We start from the raw sequence: 26,283 nt of genomic DNA on the forward strand, positions 1-26,283 counted from the left end.
TCCAGGCGACACTTGCTCTGGCCAGCGTCTAAAGAGGGAGGTATGCACATCAGAGTCACTTGGACCCCACACAGGAGCCACAGACTGCAGCTGTAGAAACGCTGAGAGAAAAGCACTGTGTTGTGGGGGCCCACACACCGCCACACATCACACACACACACCACACACATCCAGACATACACACACGCAGGCAGAAACCACACCACACAAACACAGACACACAGGCACACAGACATATCAAAGTGGCTGTTCCAGGAACACGAATGCCCCACAGCCTCACCTGCCTCTTAAAGGTATTCTTAGAAAAAGTCAGGGGGGTCATATTTATACCCAGTTCTGTTTATTTCTTTTCTCCCAAACATCCCTAATCCCTCCTAGGGGAAAAAAAGTTCTACTATTTTTCACTGACTTTAAAAGCATGCAAGCCCAAGGAGTCTCAAAGATGTCTTGCAATTCAAAACCTGCAAGCTCTTTTCTTTTTTTTTTCTGGCACCACCATGGATTTTTTTTTTCACTATTTATTTATTTATTTATTTATTTATGTGACTATGCCAGGTCTTAGCTGTGGCATGTGGGATCTAGTTCCCTGACCAGGGATTGAACCCAGGCCCACTGTACTGGAACACAGAGTCTTAGCCACTGAACCATCAGAGAAGTCCCCAGCAAGCACTTTCTTTGGGAAATCAGAGGCCCTAGGGCAGCCGGCTTGCTGCTGCTACTGCTAAGTCGCTTCAGTCGTGTCCAACTCTGTGCGACCCCATAGACGGCAGCCCACCAGGCTCCCCTGTCCCTGGGATTCTCCAGGCAAGAACACTGGAGTGGGCTGCCATTTCCTTCTCCAATGCATGAAAGTGAAAAGTGAAAGTGAAGTCGCTCAGTCGTGTCCGACCCTTAGCGATACCATGGACTGCAGCCCACCAAGCTCCTCTATCCATGGGATTTTCCAGGCAACAGTACTGGAGTGGGGTGCCACTTAGCCTCCCACAATTTCTGTAATAGCTCTGATCAGTCCACGGGTCACAAACTCAAATACCAACAGGGCGTAGGAAAGCGATACAAATTAGAGAAGGGGCTGGGTGTATTAAGCGTGGCGCTCAGCGTGGTGGCACCACAGGGAATGCTGTGGACTGTGGCGAGCTGGAGAACAGGCTCCCTTTTAAAGGAGGTAGCCACTCCTCAGCAGTAGCCACACATTTGCCTTGAGGGAGGGAACACAGACCTCATATCACCACACTTTCCAATTTTTTATGGGAAATACAAACATCCAGATTTTTAGGTTGAATTTCCCAATTTTTAAATGTTGTCTCAAACGTTTTTAATATGTTTAAATGTGTGAGCAGACCAAACAAAACACATCTGTTGGCTGTCAATGTGGAATCCCTAGTCAAGAGCCAGCCATCATGTTTTGCCATTTTAAGCCTCTCTACAAAAAAAAAAAAAAAAAGATTTATAAAAATTAAAAGCAATAGCCAAATAGCAGCATCTCTCTAAGCTCTGGTGGCAGTGTTTAAAAGCCAGAAAAGTACTTATCTTTCAGTGGGCCAGTCCTCCTTTCCATATTCCCTGGTGGAAAGGGTAGGGGAGAGGCTGCCAAATGAACAGACTCATTCTGAGCTCCCTCCTCAGGAGTGCCCCACGCAAGGAGTGTGGTACGCAGGCCTGTCTCTCCTCCGTGGGGCACGTGCACACTCACCTTTGCATCTGCCTCGATGCGCCACAGCCAGGGTTGGGTCTCGGCACTTGGCTCGCTGGTACTCACACATGGACTCGTAGGACCTGCCGTCGGAGGCGCAGACAGGTTTGGGTTGGGTCCTGGAGCAGTGGAGGTTGCACTGAGGGTCACGGTCACTTATGAGAAACTGGGTTGGAAAAGAAAAAGGTGAAATGGTACAGGGCTGACTTTTGCAAGAACAGGAAAGATGAGTTCACAATTTACAATACTAATTTGCCTTTGGGAAGCAAGTCCAGAATAATTCCAAAGTTATTAAACCCTACAAGTGGTAGGAAACCAAGCGACCACAAACTCTAACAAAGGACGGCATCCTGGACTCAGTAACTCACATGCAGGACCTCATTAACCCTATGAAATAGGAACTACCTATTTTTTAGATAAGGAAACTGAAGCCCTAGAGAGAGGTAACTTGCCCAGTTTCACACAGTTCTAAGTGGCGAGTCTGAACCTAGACTGGTCAGAAGTCAAGTCCAAGCTTTCACCACCAGGAACTTCAGCCTCTGGTCCAGACTGATGGTCTCTGCACTTGGCCCTACTTGGGTACCTCCCCAAACCAGGAATGCACCAGGAATCTCTACTCTCTATCTTTGGAAAGTTTTATTGTCTAGAAAGTATTACTGAGCCCCCAAATCTATCACCCTTCCATTTCTGCCTACTGCTCTCTGCCAGAATACAGGTTAAGTAATTTTCTATGAGAAGGGAATTTCCTAATTTAACATGAACGTCATCATCAGATTGTGAAATGCTGAGTTAAAGTTTTCTTTACGGCAGGACTTCCCAGACACCTTTGGTACATTCTTATGCATTATTAATCTCCCAGAGGTACAGTAAATTAGATAGCTGTAAAGTATTTGCTACTCTTCCCATTGAGTGTGGAGTCTTCCCTTGAACCTGGACTGGCCTCAATAACTTGCTTAACCAATAACATGCTGTGGCAGTGATGTTATGCGACTTCTGGGCAAAGTCACGTGACGCTTTGCAGCCTCCTCCCAGGTCTCTTGCAACACTCAGCCTAGGGGAAATCAGCCACCATGTAAGAAGCCCAACACTGAGACCACCATGCTAGGAGGAAGCCCAAGCTAGCACGGGGCAAAACCGAGTGGAGAGAGAAATGCCCAACAAACACAGGCACAGAGACATGTGAGTGAAGAAGCCTTCAAATGAGTCTAACTTCAGCAGTCACTTCATTGTAACTAACAGAGATGAAAAGGAGCAACTGCTTGAGAGAGCCCTGCCCAAGCAAGACCCGCCCAGCTGAGCCCAGTCGACCCACCAGAACTGTGAGAGATAATGATAAGTTATGTCATTAAGTTAAAATTCTTTTTATTGAAGTACAGTTGATATATAATGTTTCAGGTATGCGGCAAGCCATTAAGGTTTGAGTAGTCTGAAACAGAGCAATAGCTAACCAGATCAAGAGCATATATGATGCTGTATCTCTCAAACTTATTTGACCATGGACCCCCTTCTCGGTGAACCCCTGTTCACAACTGTAGGATACAGTTGGAAAATAATAACTGGATTCTACAACCCATGAGCTTCTGTTGAAGAACCTATGATTAGACTGCATGGGCCTTGAGAGCTGGATCCACTTTCATTCATCCCTCTATAGCAGAGCTCCGGACACACTGAAGGCTCTTCGTCAGGGTGAACTGAGAGAATGAAAAGCCCATCGTGGCACATGGCAACGTGGTGCACACACCTCTGGCCATCAGTGATGTTAGATTTGACTGGATAATCACACCACGCTCATAAAGGTTTGGGAAAGGTAAGACTACACCCCCTATTTCTATCTGCAGGCCCTTCGTGTGAAGCAAATAGATGAGAACTTGTTGATCTTTTTCCAGAACATCCAAGGGAGGTCCAGAGGCAGTACCCTTCCCTTCAAAGGAGCACATGGCCCATACTGGCCAAATCCAAAGAGAGTCCAAGCCTGTCAGTGAACACACAGACCACCTCCCAGCTGTAAACCCAGTCCCTCCCACTCTCCTGACCACACGCTTGGATGCTGGCTGCTCGGCACAGGGAAGCAGCAACTGAACTGAGACCACCCTGCACACACAGGCTTATCAGGATAGACAGCACGATGCAGCCTCTCTTCAGATGCTCTGGACAGCCACACTCACACGTCCAGCCTGAGTCCTGTCCAAAGCTCAAAGGGAATGTCCTGATAGTGTCTTAGTGTCCCCAGGTAACATGTGATGGCCCAGCGGGTAAAGAATCCACCCGCAATGCAGGAGACACAGGAAATTCAGGTTCAATCCCTGGGTTGGGAAGATCCCCTGGAGGAGGAAATGGCAACCCATGCCAGTATTATTGCCTGAAAAATCCCATGGACAGAGGACCCTGGCAGACTATAGACCAACAGGTTGCAAAGAGTCGGACATGACTGAGCAACTAAGCACGTCCCCAGGTAAAAAATCTGTCATATGTAGTCATCTCCCGAGGCAGCCACACCCCCAGGCTGCCACAGAGGAGGGATGAGCAGACGGAGAGAGGGGCAGGCAGTGTCGTCCACACTTCAGACCCTTGGGTGGTGCCCCTCTGTCCCTGGGGACCTTCACAGGGTCTCCTGCCCTGGCATGTCTGACCCTTCTCTGGCCTCAGCTGTTCCTGCTCTGACCTCACTCTGCTCACTGCTTAGTGGGGCACCCTGGCCTGCCTTCCAGGTCCCATTGGCTCTTACCCCTAGGCCTTTATTTTTACTTAATATTTTCTTTTCTTTCTTCCTTTCTTTATTCAGCTATGCCAAGTCTTAGTTGCTGCATGCAGGATCTAGTTCCCTGACCAGGGATCGAACCCTGGTACCCTGCATTGGGAGCCCAGAGGCTTAGACCCTGGATCACCAGGCAAGTACGCCCCCGACCCCTGCCTCAGGCCTTTAGACACACTGTTCCTTCTCCCTTTCCTCCCGCTGCTGCTCAGATTTGGGCTCATCTGGGAGGCTCTCCCTGACTCTCACAGGTGAGGACGGGTCCCCCTATAAGAACCTCTCACACCTTACTTTTCCTTCAGGGCTCTTACCACAGTTTGAGGACAAACTGATTTGTGGGATTTGATTAGCAATGGAATCCCCCACTCTGAGCACCAAGAAGACAAGGAGACTGTCTCTTTCAGCCTGTGAACACATCTCTGGCATCCAGCGCCATGCTGGGGCACTTGATTATTTGGGGGCAAACGCATCCCTGCAGCGGTCTTTCCCACACGACATTATGACAGGCATGGTCTCCCAGGCTCCTGCCATCCCTGGTGGGGAGCGGGGGTGGGTGGGGGGGGTCCCTGGGCCACTCCCCTACCCCGCCCCCAGGCCCTCCTCTCTGAGCTTCCCCCTTCCTCCCTCAAAACATGGTGGGTTGAGGTGGGCCACAGCCTCCTGCCCTAGCTCCACTTCAGAACCTAAGTTATCTCTGAGGCTGAGAGGTGGGTCTCTTCTCTCACCATCCCCTCCCCAGGCCCCTCTGCCACTCCTGCCTTCCCAGCCTTGGACCAACTGGGCACCAGGGAAAACTTGGGACCCAAGGTCCAGCTGAATGATTCAGGCTTAGAAGCCCTGGTCGTGGGCACCTGGATGGGCACAGGACCCAGGGGGCTGCAACCAGCAGAGCTGGCCTCGAAGTCTCTCTCCCTCCCTCAGACCCACTCCTAATCTGTGTGCAGCCTGGAAAAGCAGCCACCTGGCTCCGTCATCCTGCCTGGTGGGCAGCCAGCGCCGGCCAGAGATCAATGCTCTCACACCCTGGCTTGCAGGCCGGCCAGTGGCCTCAAAACTGTCCCAGAGCAGGTCAAGACACTGCTATCCCACCGCTCTCTCCTGGTCCATGGGAGTCGGGGTTACTTCACAGAAAGCGAGACCTGTTTGTTAGCAACTTTGCATGTCAATCTGCACGAGCTAGGGAAGGGCTGGCTCTCACAATCACACAAGGATAGAAATATCAGTATCTTCCATCGCCTGGGGAAGTCAAGAAACTCATCCTTGGTCACAGAGAAATTTGGTAGCCAGACCTTGTCTGAAGAGTGATAAGAGCTGATAATAATATGTCACTTATGATATGTTAACTAATGTAACCTCCACAGTAGTCCTAAGAGGCAGGGTCAGTGCTGAACTTGACACCCAGGGCCTGGCTCCAGAGCCACAACTTCTAACCACTATACCACACTGCCTGGCAATATTGTAGAGAAACACTGCAAACAGAAACTCTAACCCAATTGAAAAACTGGATTCAGTTTCGGATTAGCAGATACAAACTGCTATATATAAAATAAACAACAAGGCCGGAATGTATAGCACAGGGAACTACATTCAATATCTTATAATTAACCATCACGGAAAACTAAACAAATAAACTGGATTTCCAAGTCAAAAACTATTTACCCAAGAGCTTACTGCAATGTAAGACACCAGCTGCTGAAGACTCAGTTAGGACGGCCCTGCCCTCCAGGCACTTTAAACCTGCTGTAAGTAGCTCCTCATATGGCTCTCTTCACCTTCAAAAAAGAGGGATTGAGCATTGCCTTGCTGTTTCCTCTGTAGCTCACAGGAGAGGGGAGATACGGGCATCCCCGTGGTGGTGAACTATGGGCCATAAATTTAGTTTGGAAATGGTTTGCTTTGGGCCAACAGAAATGCCACGGCAGCTGTGCCAGAGACCTGCTTCATAACTCAGAGAGCACTGCCTAGAGATGGACAGGTTAAAGGCAGCTTCAGAATAAGCTCCACCTGCTCTCCCCTCTCCCCGAGATCCTTCCTGGCTTCAGAAGAGCTCCCAAAAGGGTCCATCCAGAAACGACTGGCCCCCAAGGCCAAGTGAAAAAGTAACAGAACAGCCCAGGACCATTGCTAAAGACCGTCTCCAATCATTTGTGGTGTCTCATCTTTATCTGTTTTAGGAACTGTGGGTGTTTGTGATTGCTTTCCCCCCCAAAAAGATGAGTTTTATAAAATGGAGCTTTTATTATTATTATTCAGGTATAGTTAATGTTGAAGCTGAAACTCCAATACTTTGGCCACCTGATGCAAAGAGCTGACTCATTTGAAAAGACCCTGATGCTGGGAAAGATGGAAGGCAGGAGGAGAAGGGGACGACAGAGGATGAGATGGTTGGATGGTATCACCAACTCAATGGAGATGAGTTTGAGTAAACTCTGGGAGTTAGTGATGGACAGGGAGGCCTGGCATGCTACAGTCCATGGGGTCGTACAAAGAGTCGGACACGACTGAGCGACTGAACTGAACTGATAGTTGATTTACAATACTGAATAAGTTTCTGGTAGAAAATGCAGTGATACGCAATTTTTAAAGATTATACTCCATTTATAGTTTCATAAAACATTGTCTGTATTCTCTGTGCTGTATAATATACACTTTTAGTTCATTTAATTTATACATAGTTGTTTTTAACCTCTTAACCTTTTACCTCTATCTCACCCCTCTTCTCTCCTCTCTCCCCACTGGTAACCACTAGCTTGTTCTCTGTATCTGTGAGCCTGTTTCTTTTTTATTATATAAGTGATGTCAAACAATAATTTGTCTTTCTCTACCTGACTTATTTCACTAAACATGATACCCTCCAGGTCCATGCCACATTGTTCCAAGTGGCAACATTTCGTTCTTTTTTATGGTTGAGTGGTAGTCCATTGTGTGTGTGTGTGTGTGTGTGTGTGTATCATCTTCTTTGTCCATTCACCCATTGATGGACACAAGTCGCTTCCATATCTTGGAACAGTAGAATGACCAGGCCCTAATAGAATCACCCAAACCTCCAGGGGCCCTAGGACACTGTTTGTTCGGTCATCCACTGATCTAGTTCTATACTTAACAACCAAGCTCTATGATGCGCCCTGCTCTGCAAGGTATGGAAAACAGAACACAACCAGCATAGTCCTGTCCCCAATGAGCTTGTACTCTAGGGTATCGAGAACAAGCAACCTGACATTGACCATGTTAACAAGGGAATAGGAAACCACTGGAGGAAGAGAAGATTTCATCCTTGGGACTCTGCAATGCCACAAAGCCACAGAGCCCAGTAAAACTTTCTGCAATGATAGACACGCTCTATATCTGTGCCATCTAGTTTATGGAAGCCACAAGCCATGTGTGGCTATGAAGCACTAAAACATAGCTAATGCAACTGAGGAACTAAATCTTTGGTTGAATTTAATTTTAGTTAACTTTGAATAGCTATATGTAGCTAGTGGTTGCCAGATTCAAGAGCACAGCTATTGCAAGGGATAGGGGATGGGGGCGCGATGGCTCACCCTCGCTGGAGTTTCTCCTAGTTGAGCCAAGGTACAACAGATTAGACCAAGAAGCAGATTCTGAGATAATTTCTGCATTTGGAAACTGGACATGAAAACATGAATTTATTATTTATAGGTTTCAACAAGAGAACATCCCAGCAGTTCAACACAGTCCACCTAAAGTCACAAAGGCAGATTTTTTCCTCTCTTCTTCAGAAGACAGGAGGGACAGGATGGAAGTCCCCAGCACCACCCATGACTGGGTCATTTCTCCCAGCACACAGACAAAACTCAAAGTCTGAGTCACCCTGCTGGGACTGAACTCCCGGGCCAGAGAAGTCTGCTGTGGGCTCAAGAGCAACCAGAGTCGGTGGAAATTTTTGGAGTTAAGCAGAGGCAAACCGTCTCCCCAAAGAAGCAAACCATTTCCCTCTGAGGAAGAAACAGCATTTTCATAAAAATCTTCACAACCCTTCCTTCTTCCTCACCAAAGGACAACAAAAACAAAATAATTATGTTAAGTATGATTGTGTAATATGGGAGCCAGACAAAAGGGGCCAAGACAATTGTGCATTTGCAAATGGCTCCTATTCCCTCCCTCTCTCCTTGGGGAGTGAGTGGTTCCAAAGCAAACACGCAGAATTTTCGTGTTCTGCTCACATTTGTAAAGTAGGACAAGCACTTGAAATATATTTAAACAATCCATCCTTTCTACTGGAAAATTAAGCTACCGATGGGGACTATCTTCACCAGAGAAGAGACGTGGGCAAATGAAATCAATATTAGATAACAGTCCCTTCTGTCTGAAATGTGTACATGCTGATCCTTGCCCTCAGTTTCCAGCAGAGTACAATGTAAACCCTGCCACAGCTTTTGCTCAGGGAGACCATTCCACTACCACAAACTGTGTTGGGTTTAACAGACTGCCAAGTTTCCATGACAACAGAGGGAACAACAGAGGCAGCCTAAGTTTCCATTGGGGAGGAGATGTTCGATTCTTTATAATAGGGAGTTGGATTCACAGTTCTACCTGTACCATGCTGATTTCACCAGCATCTAAAATTCTAAAATGGCATTTTGCTAGTAACATGCCTACTTCTATAGTTTTCTCAAGTGAAGAAACTGGGGCAGGAACCATACTATACAAAGCAATGGTCTGGAAGTGTGAGATCCACAACTTGGAAGAGCAAGCAGCATTCCCTTTATGATGTTGTTGTTGTTGAGTCGCTAAGTTGTGTCCAACTTTTTTCAACCCCATGGACTGTAGCCCACCAGGCTCCTCTGTCCATGCGATTTCCAAAGCAAGAATACTGGAGTGGGTTGCCATTTCCTTCTCCATGGGGTCTTTTGGACCCAGGGATTAAACCCACGTCTCCTGCATTGTAGGCAAATTATTTACTACTGAGCCACCAAGGAAGCTCCTCTTTATGATATCAGACTCAAAAATCACAGGCCAAACTCAAATAATTTGGGTTTTTTAAAAATAAATTCATTTGTAACACAGCTTCAGTTACTCACTTTTAACTTTTTTGTTTCACTTATAGATTGCTACAAAACAAACCATCCCCAGACTTAGTGGCTCCAAATTATTCATCATGTCTCTCAATTCTGTGGGTTGGCTGGGCTCAGCTGGATGGTTCTTCTGCTCCACATGGTTTTGGCTGAGATAACGCACAGGCTTCATTCAGCTGGGAGCTTGGCTGGGGCTGGAACACCCACTGTGACTTCACACACTGGTGCCTAGTTGGAGTGGCTGAAGGTGCAGAGGGCCTGGTTAGGTCTCCCTCTCCAGAAGACTTTCTTCTTTTATCCACATTGATTTCTTTCAATCCTTAATCTCTTATCTAGATGTCTAACTTTCTGTCACCAAATTTTTTTCCCCATCCAAGTTCCAGTTCCACACTAACTGAAGTTACCACTCTAACAAGCAAACGCTTTCATGTTTTAAACACCACTGTTAACTTCCTCAGACCTCCTGCTACACTGTCTTCACACATCTATCAAAACCTTCTACATACTCCATTAACATTTATGTATGTACATGTCTAGAAAAGACTGTGTCTTATTCCTCTCTATACACACAGGGCCTAAGCCAGAGCCTGATCCAATGCAGTTGTTTAACACATGTTTGAAGAATGGATGGGGGAATATCAAACCTTACCTAAAAGATATCCCAAAGAAGCTCCTTTTTCTATCACTTACTGTAAAAAGAGATATTCTTTGTCAAACTACCACCAAATGCTTAACACTCGCAAATTTTTTTTCCTTTTTTTTTTTTAAAGAAACATCTATTATATAAAGGAAGCCATACATTAACCACAGGACTTTCCCCTTGAATTAAGGAGGAAAAAATTTCCTAAGCCATTGAAAAGAATGCAGCTGAGTGGCTGAGACAGTGTCCATGGAATTCATTCCCAGTGAAACTGGCGTTAGCCTGAGAATCCTCCTCACAAAACTTGGAAGTCACTCCACCCCCCAGATAACTCATGTCACCCACAAGACAGGCAGTAATCTGAGATGCCCAAGGTTGCTAAGCCTGAAATGTGTACATTAAGGCAGGAAACCCTGACAATTTAACAGCCAATGTGATTAGCACTCTGGTTTTTCTGGCAGCTATAATATGCATGTACTTGAGTAAAAACAAAAGGCAGATTCATTTATAAAAAATATTTTTGACACCCTGAATTTACTTTTTTTCCATAGACTCAACGTTGTAAATAATGGTGAGTGTCCCAGCCCAATATGCTAATGTCAAATTGGAAGGAAGAGAAGGAGAAGGAGCCTTCCCCGTGTGCCTGATGAGTAGGTAACAGGCACAGTCAAGGCTTCCAGTGCCAGGCCCCCCAGCTGGGTAGAAATCCCTGGCCCTTCACACTGTTCCTTCCTGCCTCAGGACTTGGCATGTGTGGACCCTTTTCCCTGGACTGTGTTTCCACCTCATAAACTCCTATTCATCCTTCCAATCTCCATGCAAATGCAGTTTCCTCAAGGCATTGGTCTTCTCTGTTAGGTCAGGACCCTATGATAAGCCTCCACACACCCTCTACTGTCCACTGTGGCCTGTGTCACGATTGAAATTAAATGACCAACTATTTAATTATGCATTTCGTGCCCCCTCCTCCCCACTAAGCCACTGCTCCCTGCAGGCAGGAACCATGATCTGCTGGGTGTCACCCTGCTGGATCCCCAGTGCCTGGCATGGGCCTTACCTGCCAGGTGGTAAGTAATTTATTTACACACCCAGTGGGTGTGTAATAAATATCTATTGATTGAATGAATGAAGAGGAAACTGAGGCTCAGCCAAGTTAAGCTAGTAAGTGGCAGAATACATCTATAAGTCTGACTCAGTGGCCCAGATTCTCTCTATGACACCACATGGCCTCCTTCAAGGCAGGATGGTCAGGGCTGAGCCCTGGAGGCTGGCTGGGGAGGTGGGCAGGAGTGGGGGTGGGTGGGACAAGGGAGCTCTGCTGTTAGCTCTGGTATCAGTGGCAGGGTTCTTGGCGGTAGCCCCTCTGGTGGACAGGAGAGGAGACTGGCTCTGCAAGCAAAGAGAGCTTTCCTAAGGGAGGGAATTTTTTCCTCCTTATGTTTGTAAGTCCAAGTCCAGCTCAAGGTTTTAGTACTCAGGCACTAAAAAGCATTTCTGGGAGATAAATCTACTACTGGAAGAGGGGGAAAGGCCACTCATGGAGCCAGTAAGTCAAGAAGCACACTCCAGGACGTCCAGCTGCAGCTCGGCCCTGTCCCAAGCTGGCCCTGTCCGCCTGCTGTCACCGGCTTCGCCATCTGCAGAACCGGGTTTCGGCCCTGTTCTCTGGGGCGGGGGCCGCGTCCTTGGGAACGAGGAGGAGCCGAGTCACATGAAGACATCCCTCACCCACCCACTATCTAATCCATCATCGGCCCTGAAAATCCACATCCCCACTTTTGCCCGCGCTCTCACCCTTCCCTGACCTCACAGCCCCCGCATTTACACAGGTGCACAGGAGGGCCTCGCTCAGGGCACCTCAGAGCAGTCCCAGAGATGGAGGAGGGGAGATAAGGGAGGTCAAAGCGGGTGGGGACTGCAGCGTGGCGGTGTCTGCTCTTCTTCTCCACACCTCCCTGGCAGGGCCTGACAACAGCATGCCGATTAAAGGGCTTTTCATGCTGCTGAGGGAAAGCAGACGGCCCCCTCCAGCTGCTGGGCAGCTGGAAGCGCTTGTGTTGTTTTAGCCAGGAGAGGCCTGACCCCCGTCACCCCAGCCCCGCCCCCTCCCCAAGGGAGGAATTCCGTGGCCACCCCGGCTTGTCCACCCAGCTTCCCTCCTCCACTCTGTCCCCCACAGCTCTGGAGATGATCAAGCAGGACCCAGGAGACAAGGCTGTCTTACACCAGGTGCCATTGTTGGGGAGGGGTGAGGAGGTGGTCAGTGGGTTCAACAAAGCAGCTGAGACCCTGGGTGGAAAGAAGCACTAACAAGGTTGCAAAGGTAAACCTCCTGACTCAGACCCCATCCGTATCCCCAGGCCATGCCCCATGCCAGCCTATCAGAATGGCGAGCACAAATCAAGCGTGAGTTAGGGCCCAGGCCATCAGATTTCTAAAATATGAAGCCTTCTTCTAAGTGACGGAGCCAGACTCAAAAAGCTACATACTGTCTGATTCCATTTATGTGACATTCTGGAAAAGGCAAAACTATACAAATAGAAATCAGATCTGCGATTGCTGGAAACTGGACGTAGGGGGAGAAAAGGAGAAGTGGTGATATGCTCTATCTTGATTATGGTGGTGCTGATACAACTACATAATCTTGTTTAAAAACATCAAAGTGTACACCTAAAAAGGAGGAAGTGTACTGGATGTAAATCATATCTCAATAAACAAAAAAGAGAGAGAGAGAGAAAAGCACAAACCGCCCCCCCCAAAAAAAAGGCATGAAACCTCCCACAGGCACACAAAGAGGTTTCTGGAAATTTTTCTGCCCACTCCCTTCAATGACCAAGCATCATGCAAGGTGTGTTGGGGATTGTGAAAATAAACAAGAACCAAGGCCCTGCCCCCAAAAGTTGATCCAGTTGCCAAGATGGACATGTGTACAGCTAACTTCATCGGGACAACATTTTCCAAATCAGCAACCAGGAAGCAAAGCCTGAGTCACAAACAGACGAAAGGAGAGAATATTTGAAAATGGGGTGCCCGGAAATTCAAGATGTGAGATGCCTAACTCTGAGAGAGAGAAGACAGGAGAGGAAGGAAAAGGAGGCATTCGTTCAGCAAAGAATAACTGAGCACCCATGCTGAGTGTTGCGGGCAGAGCAGACAGAGCAAGAGACTAACACAGACTACAAGGAAGAAGGAAGATTTCTCAGAAAAGGGGCTGAATCTGGGTGGCAAAGGATTTCCCCAAGCAGGAAGGCACCCTGAGCAACAGCAACAAAAGGTGCACAAAAGTTAAGCACAAAATTCAAAACATAGTTTCGAAATGACCATTTATAGAGGATACAAAGCTTTAGGGCTAGGGTGGGGGTAAGATCATGGAGGGTCTTGAAACATCCATTTGTCTTTTTTTTCCTTGAAGAATTGGAAGCCAGTGAAGAAAGTAAAAGATAAAATCAGAAGATCAGACGGGAGCTTTAGAATCTCTGGCAGGGATCTGAAAGACAACGAAAACACTGATTCAAAAGTTCCTATGGCCGATCAGAAGAACAAGAGGAATCCCGAAAACAGGGGGCATATGTGGGCCAAGGAAGTGGCCGATTGAGACAACTGGATGAGATTAAAGCACCAAGAACCAGGTAGCTGTAGGGCTGCTGCCCAGAGGAGACGGTCTGTGCTCTCCATCACAGCCCCACCAGATTTCCGCAAGGCTAGGAAGGCAAAGGCAATGGCACCCCACTCCAGCACTCTTGCCTGGAAAATCCCATGGATGGAAGAGACTGAAAGGCTGCAGTCTATGGGGTCGCTAAGAGTCGGACACAACTTCCCTTTCACTTTTCACTTTCATGCATTGGAGAAGGAAATGGCAACCCACTCCAGTGTTCTTGCCTAGAGAATCCCGAAGACAGGGGAGCCTGGTGGGCTTCCGTCTCTGGGGTCGCACAGAGTCGGACACGACTGAAGCAACTTAGCAGCAGCAGCAGGAAGGGAAAGGGGGTGTGCCACAAGCATGCGTGTCAGCAAGGAAGAAGGAGACACAGAGGACAGGTAGGGATGAAAACATTTCTTTGAATGAGTGGAATCCTTTAGCTTAAAATCTGTTTAGGTGTTAGCCCTACAGGGTGTCAAGCCTTCTGATCAGAGACACAGAGCATTTATTTTTGTTTCCTGCTTGCAACACCCCAGTCACTAAATCCCAGCCAATGGAACTGAGGGCATAGAGAAAGTCACCCGCCCATCCCCCATGCCCCATCCCTCAAAGTCTGCCACCAGCATAAATAAAAAACTCCTCTCTCTCCAAATCAAATAAACAGTACACTATCCAGAACCCAGATTTTTTTTTTTTTTCAGTTCTCTCAGTCCATTAGCACTGGAAAAAAAAATAAAGGTTAAGTCAATGGTATTAACAAGGAACAACAAATTGGTCTTGTATTCAAGATGCATTCAGGAGATGCCGATTTACAAGAGAGAACTCAGACATGGGATTCAAAGCCCAGAGGACCGTGAAGGTGTTCTTAGGACCTGTTTTGTTCTAGGCACTCCACCTTGCGTCCCAATGACACACACGTCTGGCAGTCAGGGTTTGCTAAATTCGCTCTATCTCTCTACCCGGCAAGAGCAATTTATTCCACCAAGGCTAGTGGCTCCTTACACGGTTACCCTTGGATGCTCCCACAGGCTCTGCCTAGGGCCATGCTCCAAGTTTTCCGTGGGTTTTTCTAAGAATGCAACTATCTCACACAACACTGAGCATCCTGGCTAGTGGCAACATGGCCCAGACACGACTCCTGCACATCCTGGCCCTGCCCACCGTCCTCTGCCCTCCCCCCACCACTAGCAGCATTTTACTGATACGCGACATTTGTTTATATCCAGGGGAATGAGGGATGATATTGGTCAGGCTTGGGGGTAATGACTATTGTGGGAGAAGACTGGGGTTGGTCCTGATTCAGCCAGGTGCTGGGCAGTAATTGAGCCCCTCTGGCTGGAAGGATGAAGTCCCAAAATAGAAGTGTTTTCACGGGAGGCTGAGTGAGATTATGGGGAAAGTAGGAGGTGTGGAAGTTCAAGATCACTTTGAGAGATTCTGGGTGTACATAGAGCAATTTCAGGGTCTAGGTGACCAAGAGACACAGAAGCGAGGCAGGTCCTTCCCCCCACCCCCCAGCCTGCCTGAAACCCAGCCTTGCTCTGGCAACTGAACCAACAGCTTTGGCAACAGCTGGGAACAGTTCCATTGGCCCAGGCTCGGGTGTTCTCTTGATGCATACTGCCAGCAGTGAGGTTCCTTTTAGGCAAAGGGGGAAATTATGACTAGTTTGTGGAAGCACCCCAAAGTAGAGACTGAGAGGAATTGGTGTTTGAGCAGATGAGGGTCTTGTTTCCTTTGTAATTTGGGAGTAAAGGCTGATATGACGCCATTTTCTCATCGACAGACAGAAGAGACTTGGAAATACCAGTTCTAAGAGAGATGCTAGTGGGAATGCAGGTCCACTCAGCAGGCTGCAGGAGTCAGACAAGCACCAGAACATAGGGAGATTTGCAAAGACCAATTAAACATCCAAAACTCCATTTTCCAAAACGGCAATACCAGATACAGCTGTCAGGCTCCCAAGCTGGTCTACAAAATGCCTCAGTAACTTGTTATGTGGCTAAAATAAAACTACTAACTCACAGCCCAGAACAGCAGGGTGGGAGTTGGATAGCCTCCACAGGGCTGGTCATCTGTTTGTGAGCTTAGGCCTGAGTGTGTCCACTGTACAGACACACACACGTGTGTGTACACACACTCACACACTTGCTAAGAGCCCTGAGCAAGTACTCTTTTGTAGGGCACAATCACCACCTCTGGTTCAACAGTGTAGGGTTAAGAACATTGGGTAGGGGAAGCTGCTCACTAAGTTACTTGCTAAAACAATGACTCTGGAAGTCTTCATTTTCCTCTCCTCGTAAATTTGCTCTGCATTGTCAGCTGTAAGTCCTTTAACATCACAAAATGTTCCTTAAAGGAGGGGAATGGCACTCTGTTTAGTGAACCCCATGGTTCCCACAGAGGTCATGATCAGACACTCCTGCCCCCTCAACAATGGGTCACTTGTGCGGGTGATTCCCTACCAGCGTGGATCCTGTCCCCACCCCTCACACCGTCCTCCCCCCAGTTTTCCTGAGTGGTGGAGAGACCCCAAAGCCCACTTTGGCACTGAACCCCTTAACCTGAAAAACAGACTCTGGTCTTGGCCAAGTCTCCCTCCTTGCCTCGCTAGAGGGCTACCACCTCACCATCCACCCCTTGGAATTCTTGGTGCTGTTGCTGCTGTTGGCGTTCTGCCGTTAGAAGATGTTTGTCCACTCACCCATTTTGCAGTTGAGGCCTCTAGCCTTTTCCTCTTACTGCTCCCCTTATCATCACAGAAGGGCCCCCAAACTGCCTCACCCCAGCCCACCCAAGATAAAAGACTTCCATACAAAGTCTAAACACAGCAAGAAGTATTACAGGCAGGCGTATTACACCCTCTCGGCCCCTTTGAATTACTTCATGGCTCCATGATAACTAAAGGGAGAAACGGGTGTACTTTCAATGTCATGGAATTATCACGGAGGAAAATGTCATTTTAATGCCCATCTTGCTTGGACCAGATCCTACAGCATATACACACAGGCTCATCTTCATCTCTACTTAAACAGTGGAGCAATTTATCCTGACAAGGAAGATAACAGAGGGGGAAAAAAACACTTTATCCACAACACTTGAGGAAATCCACTCCCTTACAGCGCTAAGCCCTGGGGATGAGAGCTGAACAAGCACAGACTAAAACAAACAGAAGAGGAAATCCCAGTCCTGCTATGTCATCAAATTATGTGGGGGCGTGTGTGTTTCCTTTTTACTGCTATTTCCACTGTCATCTTGAGACCCTGGTGCAGCGTGCCGAGCTCCAGATCACCAAACACACAAGCAGAGACACACACACCCAAGGCCTTCAAAGTCACTTACAGACAAAAGAGAAGAAAGAGTGGAGCCCACGTGGGACGGCCATGTGCCACATAAAACCTGATGCTGTCACATGTCTCCAGGCTGAGAGTCCCTGCCGCGCAGCTCAGACAAGGATTAATTACTGCTGTCCAGAGCCCAGGCTCACATCTTACTTTGCACAAGTGTGAGGCTGTTCTGGGCAGAGGAGAAATCCTGTTGACCCAAACTGGGGCCAAAGAAAAGTAAATACAACCATGTCAGGTTCTACAGACAGGAAAGGAAGCTGACTGGAAACCCGGAGCAAGCCCACTCCTGAGAAAGAGAGAAAGAGAGAATGGTTCTTCCAATCCTTTCAGATCCTAGGCACAGAGAAAAGCCTTTCTTTTAAGAATTAAAAACTTGTAATTGACTTTTGAGGACCTTTTTCTTTCAGTCCAGACATTTCTGGAGTTCAGATCTTCCTCAAATGCTGGATGAGTGACCTGACGGAAAGGAACATCTACCTCTGCGCTTGGCAGATCCCATCTGAGTAGCCTATCCTGTGGAAACGAGGTGGCAAGGGGCAGGCTGGAGCCACTCAGCAGAGCCTGCAGGGCACGCTGGGCAAGCCGGCACAATCCCAGGGAATGGGACTGCTCAGGCTTTGTGCTTCAAGGTTCATGCCCCCAGAGACAACATGCTAAAGACTGTTAATCCAGGCTCAAAGGGGTCTCAGGGCCAAGGAAATGCTCATAATATAGAGTAAATAAAAGCAAAGCAGAATATCATATGTATGTGTGTGCAGAGAGATAGAGATAGGTAATACTCAGATGTTCAAGCTGGTTTTTGAAAAGGCAGAGGAACCATAGATCAAATTGCCAACATCCACTGGATCATTGAAAAAGCAAGAGAGTTCCAGAAAAACATCTATTTCTGCTTTATTGACTACGCCAAAGCCTTTGACTGTGTGGATCACAATAAACTGTGGAAAATTCTTCAAGAGATTGGGAATACCAGACCACCTGACCTGCCTCTTGAGAAACCTATATGCAGGTCAGGAAGCAACAGTTAGAACTGGACATGGAACAACAGACTGGTTCCAAATAGGAATAGGAGTATGTCAAGGCTATATATTGTCAGCCTGCTTATTTAACTTATATGCAGAGTACATCATGAGAAACGCTGGGCTGGAAGAAGCACAAGCTGGAATCAAGATTGCTGGGAGAAATATCAATAACCTCAGATACGCAGATGATACCACCCTTACGGCAGAAAGTGAAGAGGAACTAAAAAGCCTCTTGATGAAAGTGAAAGAGGAGAGTGAAAAAGTTGGCTTAAAGCTCAACATTCAGAAAACGAGATCATGGCATCTGGTCCCATCACTTCATGGGAAATAGATGGGGAAACAGTGGAAACAGTGTCAGACTTTATTTTGGGGGGCTCCAAAATCACTGCAGATGGTGATTGCAGCCATGAAATTAAAAGACGCTTACTCCTTGGAAGGAAAGTTATGACCAACCTAGATAGCATATTCAAAAGCAGAGATATTACCTTGCCAACAAAGGTCTGTCTTAGTCAAGGCTATGGTTTTTCCAGTGGTCATGTATGGATGTGAGAGTTGGACTGTGAAGAAAGCTGAGCGCCGAAGAATTGATGCTTTTGAACTGTGGTGTTGGAGAAGACTCTTGAGAGTCCCTTGGACTGCAAGGAGTTCCAACCAGTCCATTCTAAAGGAGATCAGTCCTGGGTGTTCATTGGAAGGACTGATGCTAAAACTGAAACTCCAATACTTTTGGCCACCTCATGCGAAGAATTGACTCATTGGAACAGATCCTGATGATGGGAGGGATTGGGGGCAGGAGGAGAAGGGGACAACAGAGGATGAGATGGCTGGATGGCATCACTGACCGGATGGACATGAGTTTGAGTGAACTCCGGGAATTGGTGATGGACAGGGAGGCCTGGCGCAAAGAGTCGGACACCACTGAGCGACTGAAATGAACTGAACTGAACTGAAAGAGAGACAAATGTGTGTGTTTAGACATACATATATACATGCATACACACACACACACATATATATGTACACATGTTTACTTAAGGATATCTTCTTTGCACTCCAGAGACGGAGAGAGAGACAGAGAGGACAAAAAATAGAAGGCAATACACCAACATGTTAACGCTGGCTCTCTCCAAATGGTGGGAATATAGATGGGTTTGTCTGGTGTTTTCCTTTATGCTGTTGTCCAGTTGGCAACTCTTGGCAATCCCATGGATGCCAAGGCCTCCCTGTCCCCCACTTTGCCCAAGTTCATGTCCATTAACTTGGTGATGCCATCCAGCTACCTCATCTTCTGTCTCCCTCTTCTCCTTCTAACTTCAATCTTTCCTAGAAACAGGGTCTTTTCCAATGAGTCAGCTCTTTTCCTTTAGACTCTTCATTTCCCAAGGTTCCTACAATAAGCTTGTTTCAAGGGAGTTTGAAAGTGAAGAACACTCAAAACTGCACTGACCCAGGCCTGCCTCTTTCAGCTAAGCTGCCACCAAAACTGAGGCCAGGGGCTGGGAGAAGCTTGCCTCCCTGGAAGTGGGAGGGGAGGGTGCCTTCCTCTGGGCTTTTTTATCTCCTGGCGTCTGATCAGCTGTCCTGTTCTGCATCACACACACAGCTCTTGTAAAGAAGACACAGAAAGACTTGGCCTCCTTTCCATGGGCTGTCATGCTGGGCCCGGATGGTCCCTCCACCCAGGCAACAGCCTGGTCACCATGTCATCTCCTGCTCCAGTTCAGGTGGCTGGGTGAGGCAGTCTCAACCTTCCCGACTGAAGGAACTCTGACTCTCATCTTCCAGTCCAACACTGTGTATGACAGGGTTTGCCAGTTCATTCAGCAGCCTTCCAAAGGGTGCACGTGTGGCCTGCATCAGCCATCATACTACAAGGTGATGATGGGTGCTGAGTATGCTGTCTTATGGGGCGGGGTGGGGTGGGGGTGGGGGCTGGAGGAGAATGGAGGAGAAGTGTAAGTCCATGCCTAAAAATGAAGCCTTGGGGGACAAGCAGCTCAACTTCAGGTATGGGAGGGAAATGGGCTTCCCCAGTGGCTCAGTAAAAAAAAAAAAAATCTTCCTGCAACACAGGAGCTACAGGAGATGTGGGTTTGATCCCTAGGTCGGGAAGATTCCCTGGAGGAAGGTATGGCAACTCACTCCAGTATTCTTGCCTGGAGAATTCCATGGACAGAGGAGCCTGGAGGGCTACAGTTCATAGGGTCGCACAGAGTCGGATACAACTGAGCACCTTAGCACGCATGCACAAATAGGAGGGAAACAGAGGGCCATCTGTCCTCCCATTCCTGCAAGATGCCTTTAGAACAAAATTGTCCCTGCATTTCCTTCTTTGCAAAATGAATCAAAACTTGCAAAGTAGTTTTGTATCCTGGCTTCACAAACTGCCACATTTATTCATGGGATAAACATTTACTAACCTTTCTATGGACCAGGCGTGGTGCTGGGCAGTGGGTGCAGTAAGGGACACAGTGACATGGTTCCTGCCCTCAAGGGCTGTGCTGAGTCTCTGCAATGCTCCCGTTCATATTTCGCATACAGATAATGTCCTTCTAGGTCCTCGGTCCCTCCAAGCTCTACAGTGTCAGGATCCAGGCACGGACTTCAGAGCAGGGATAAGTCAAAGCAGGATAAGCCATCCACATGTAACAAACTCCTTGGGGAACATTCTTGGTCTAAAGCATAACAGCTGGAGCCCCCAGAAGCCAATGCCATTTCATGAGCTGATCCAGAAAAGCAGACCCACCCTAAAGAGAACCTGAAAACCTGCTGTTAAAGGGATTCATGAGGCCCCCAGACCAAGTCCTGATGTTGCTCAGGCTCAGACTGTGTCAAGATCCAGGAGAGACTGCCTCCCAGCTTGATCTCCAAAAAGACAGGGCTATTGGTAACATGGGCTTCCCTGGTGGCTCAGACAGTAAAGAATCTGCCTGCAATGCAGGATTCCTGGGTTCAGTCCCTGGGTTGGGGAGATCCCTTGGAGAAGGGCAGGGCAACCCATTGCAGTGTTCTTGCCTGAAGAATCCCCATGGACAGAGGAGCCTGGCGAGCTATAGTCCATGGTGTCACAAAGAGTCAGACATGATTGAGCGACTAAGCACAGCAAGGGTAACAAGCTCTAGCACTTGAACTTGTGCAGGAAACATCCTCCCAGGGAAAGGAGAAAAAGACAACTTCCAAGTGCCCCTTTTTACCTCAACAGAGTATGTCCTCCCAAGTCCTGATGTATTTTAAAGCATTTTGAAGATGCTTAAAGTAGAAGCATCTTTGTTTTAAATAGATTCTCCACATCAGATCTAAATCTGTTGGGGTCCACCAGAAAACAGCCTTGAAACACCATATTTTAGTGCAGAAGTTCCAAGAAAGAAGACTATATTATCTAACCTAGGCTATAAAGTGCCTAATTGCACAGCTAAAATTTAAAAGCACTCTGAAAGAAATTGGAGGGAAAGGGTCATAATAGAAATAAATTAGGGAGAAAGAGGCAAGGGGTTCTCATTTATTGTAGGGTTTCCATGTGCAAGGCACAGTGCAGCCATCTTGCATAAATTATTTGCAGTGACCCTGACAATCTAAGAGGTAATACTCTGTGTCCCACTTTGCATATGAGAAAACTGTGAGGCTCAGAGAAGCTAAGCAACTGCCCAAGGTCACACAGTCAGAATCCAAAACCAGAGCTATGACTCCATAGTATCACAGCTAGCAAGGATCAGAGAACAATTTTACCAAGAGTTACCTGATCTAGCCTTGGTCTACAAAAAGGCTCAGCAATCTGGAAAAAAATGCTATCTGACATGGATATGTCCTCACACATAACTACTGAGTCAAGACAATGTCATCTGCTAATACTCTGTCCCCACACTCTCACCACCTCCCACCCACCCCCTTAAAAAAGGACAGGACAGGAGGACAGCAAGGAAGAGAGTAGCTCTAAACAGAGACTCTGGGTCCTTAACAGGCCCCAGCACCTGGCACAGCAGCACTTTCCCAGGGCCCTGCACTCCCCACCCCTGCAGCTCAGCTCAACCCCATCTTCCCAGCTACCTGCATCCTGGATTGTAGGTGCTCTGTATCTCTCGGGGAACTGCTCTCTGACACAGGTGAAAATAAGAGGGGTTAAAGTTCAGAGTCAATGCCATTCTATCTGATGTGGGGAAAGGGGACTGTCCATATTTATGAGCTGGGGGGAAGATGGATGACAAACTCACTCAATTCTCCAACTGCCAGGCAGCTATGACATTTGTAATAAGAACCAGGTCTGAGCCTTTCACAGGACACAACAAAGAAAATGCTATTTGGAAAGTGCTCTGTACTCTGCAGAAAATGCAGGTGTTAAAAGCACAGGCTTTGAGTAGACAGACCTGTGATCCAGTCCCTGAACTTCAGACCTTGGTCAAGATACTCTCGACCATAGATGAATCTCCGTTTCTTCATCTATGGAGATAGGAAATGGAGCAGTTCTACTATTAAAGGATGAAAGATTAGGTGGTTACCTTAAAAGTTCTTGATAAATCTAAGCTATTACTATATTAATACTTCTATTATTAACTAAATCAAGGTTGTTCAGACTACATTCTGAGTTCTACATGTTCTCACTGAAAATCTTTGGGGATAGGTTGGCAAGGTTAAACTTTGGATAGAAATTGCCCATTTTCTTTGTATTTTCCATTTGTGTGAGTGCATTTCTTTCTAATTTCATAGTACAGTGATTTTCTGCCGTATCATCCAGAACCATGGCAAAAGGAAATGGAAAATATTTAAGTTCTAAAAAGTTACAAATTAAAGAATAGTACGACTGTTACTAACTGTAATCAAAATGTCTTTATGGAGAGGGCAACAATGAGTTTTTTTCAATGGGAGAATAATGTTACTACAAACCCACAATTGCCATCTGACTTCCACAAAAAGTAAATATTACTCCTCTAAACACTGTTTTAGACCTCATTTTTTCCAATAAGGGTCACTGGCTTGAAATAAAAGATTAAAATAAAAACAAAAACACTTGGGTTGCAACAAAACTATGCCCTTTTTTGCTTGAGCAAAGAGTACAGTTTTGTTGCAAAATGAATGTCAGAGAAGCATATCACTTTAAAATTTTTGCTTTGCACATAATAAGTGTGTCCCCTTGCACACACTAAAATATGGTTTGATTTCATGTAAGAGCACCATGTGTTCAAGAAGTCTCAGAGCAGCTGCCCTAGGTGGGTCTTGTCTCGTATAGCTCATCTCAGAATTGCTCAGAACTCCTTGTGGGGTGACAGAAGGAGAACCAGTATCCCCATCTCCCCACATCTTTCAGCCCTGCCTGACAGAGCATCTTTGCCCCTCTCTACATCCCTCCCATCCCAGCTCTTGTGATCACCAGGAGACCATTGACATGGCCGTGCCAGCCAGCATCTCTCTTCTTCAGGCTCAAGATTCCCAAAGCAGAAAGATCAGTCCCCAGACCTATAAAACTGCCCTTGAGTGAACAGTGGAGCAGAGATCCACTGAATGTAACTCATCTGGCCGTGGTGAGCCGGGAAAGAGGTCTGCAGCCATGTGAACCATGCTACATCTGTAGCCCAAATGGGTACCAGAAGGCCCCTCCGGCTCCCACTGCCCCCTCCCTCCTGACTCCTTTGTTTTTCACATCCCCTGCTCCCTTCCCTCAGGGCTACCCACCCCACCCCTGGGGAGATGGGAGTAAATAGGGGACAGCAGGCAGCAATCTGAAATACACTCCAGAAAGCACCCCAAATAGCAGAAGAAGGTTACCCCTGGGGCGTGGCCTATTCTAGCCAGGCAGGCATGCATTCTACTGCATAATACAACATGTTTCCTAAAAAACCAGTGTCCCACTCCCCCACCCCCACCCCAGCATCCTTTGAGAAACTCTGACTGTGGAGGAGCTAAACCCGTGGTTCCACACATCTCTGGAAAGCCAAAGCCCCCTCCCACTTCCCTGGTGGCCAAGTTGAGTTGGGGGAAGGTGGGGACAGATGCTGGCACCTTCCAACAACTACACACCTGGCTGCTGGTTGATGAACCGCTCTGGTCTCAGGGGACAGGATGGCATAAGCCACTGTTTGGTTGGGGATGCCCAAAACAAGAGGATGGCTCCAAAGTTTTAGCCCTGGCAAGGTTTTGCATACCTCCCCACCCCACCGTCCCCGCTGCCTGTCTCTTGCTTCCCTTCTCTTTCCACCCCTTGAATCTGATTCAGTTACAGCCAGACCAAGGCTGGGTGACAAGACAGAAAAGCTAAGAAAGCCCTGAACCAAGTACAAGAATCAGAAATGGAGAGGCAGAGAGCCCCTGTAAACGGAAGTTACAACCAGACGTGGCATTTTTTTTTTCCTTCCTCCCCTTTTTGTGCTGCCAACACCGCCTCCACAACCCTGACGACAATTCTCAGGAGAATCTTCTCTGATTTTTCATAGATGTTACAAGAGCTAGTACTGCTATAGCCTTCTCAGTCATCCTTTCAAAACATCTGAAACATCTAACTGCTCTCTAGAAATTCCTCCTTAAGGCTCATCTAAATCCCTCACACTGGGACTTTCCTGGTAGTCCAGAGGTGAAGAATCTGCCTACCAATACATGGACATGGGTTCGATCCCTGGTCAGAGAACCAGGATTCCACATGCCATGGGGCAACTAAACCCATGCCCCATAACCACTGAGTCTGTGTCTAGAGCCCACACTCCACAACAAGAGAAGCCTTCACAACGAGAAGCCTGTGTGCCCCAGAGAGAGAGCAGCCCCCACTCTCGGCAACTAGAGAAAGGCCCACGTAGCAACGAAGACCCAGCACAACCATAAATAAAAATTTTAATTAAAAAAAAATAAATCCCTTACACTGCAACTGATTTCCTATTGATTGAGCTGATTTCCTATTGATTCATCCAACAACTCTTTCTTGAGTATAGAGACCTGTGTGCATGTGTGCTCAGCCGCTTGCTCAGTCATGTCTGACTCTGCGACTCCATGGACTGTAGCCCGCCAGGCTCCTCTGTCCATGGGATTCTCCAGGCAAGAATACTGGAGTGTGTTTCCAGGCCCTCCTCCAGGGGATCTTTCCAACTCAGGGATCGAACCTGCATCTCTTACGTCTCCTGCATTGCCAGGCAGGTTCTTTACCACTAGTGCCACGCAGGAAGCCCCTGTTAGAGGTCTGACCCAGGGCCAACCCCCAGGCTACAAAAGAACTTGATCTGGCTCCTTCCTTCCAAAAGCCAATGCTCTGGTTGCAGAGAAGAGATGGACAAGCAGGAAGGCACCATACCTTGCCCGCCTCATCCCCTAACTGTCACGAGCAGTGAAGGCAAGTGAGCTACAGGGTGTCTAGGATGAGCTGGAGCAATCGAGGGGACCACACAGTAGGCAGAGGACATGGGCACCTCTTTGAAGAGCAGATACGATTTCTGCTCATGGCTGAGAGGAGAAAGGGAGAGAGCTTTTGGCAAAATGACCGCACATGTGCAAGGGACAAAGGCAAGACCAAACTGCCTGCAGCAGAATGTCTATGTCAGCACCAGGCGGGTCCCTCAGTCCTTCAGGCCAGAGGCAACATGGGAGGCTTGGGCAGGAAAGTCACTTCATAAAACTGGCATTTTCAGCTAGTTATTCTGGCCACTGTGGGTAGAAGAGATGGAAGGGGAAAGAGAATAAATGCAAAATGGACAGTTAAGAGGCACCGGCAGAAATCCAGACCCGAGGTGTTGACAGGGATCTGGGCTACCCAGTGGCAGTGGGGATGGAAAGAAAGAATCAGCTCAGGAGATGGTTTAGGGGAAGATTCTGGAAACGGCTGTCACCATCTTCTGCATCCAGCCCACTTCAGTGAATGTGATGTAACTGGGTCACCTCCTGCCTTCCCCGCTCCAGGCCAAGCACTGCTTCAGGCACTGGGGGACGCGGGTCCTTGTCAGGAGCAAGCTTCACACGTGCCCTCTCACCAGGCTCCTCTGGCGCCAGAGCGAACTTTCCCGAAGCCCAGCCCTGGAGCCTAGCAACTTCAACCCCTGACTCAGTCTACAGTGTCCTGGGGGACCCTCCTCAGACCTCAGGCCCTCCGAACTCCAGCCCAGGGACCCAGCTGCTGGCTCCCAGCCAGGAGTGTTCGGAAGTGGCTGGGGGGGGGTACTCTGCACCCCATCAGCCGCCACAAGGGA

At 47.8% G+C, this 26,283-nt stretch overlaps 1 protein-coding gene across 1 annotated transcript in view; it reads right to left on the bottom strand.

The window, feature by feature from the left end:
- SMOC1 (SPARC related modular calcium binding 1) overlaps window positions 1–26,283 on the bottom strand; it is a 164,695-nt gene that overhangs the window by 77,377 nt on the left and 61,035 nt on the right. The window contains exons 4-5 of the mRNA XM_010846817.1: window positions 1,694–1,859; window positions 8–28 (exon numbers count right to left, since the gene is read on the bottom strand). Coding sequence (XP_010845119.1) covers window positions 8–28; window positions 1,694–1,859 — 187 coding nt within the window. The remainder of the gene's footprint in view (window positions 1–7; window positions 29–1,693; window positions 1,860–26,283) is intronic.

Source organism: Bison bison, unplaced genomic scaffold (genome assembly GCF_000754665.1).
Source record: "Bison bison bison isolate TAMUID 2011002044 unplaced genomic scaffold, Bison_UMD1.0 scf7180017864239, whole genome shotgun sequence".
Classification (NCBI taxonomy): Eukaryota; Metazoa; Chordata; class Mammalia; order Artiodactyla; family Bovidae; genus Bison; species Bison bison.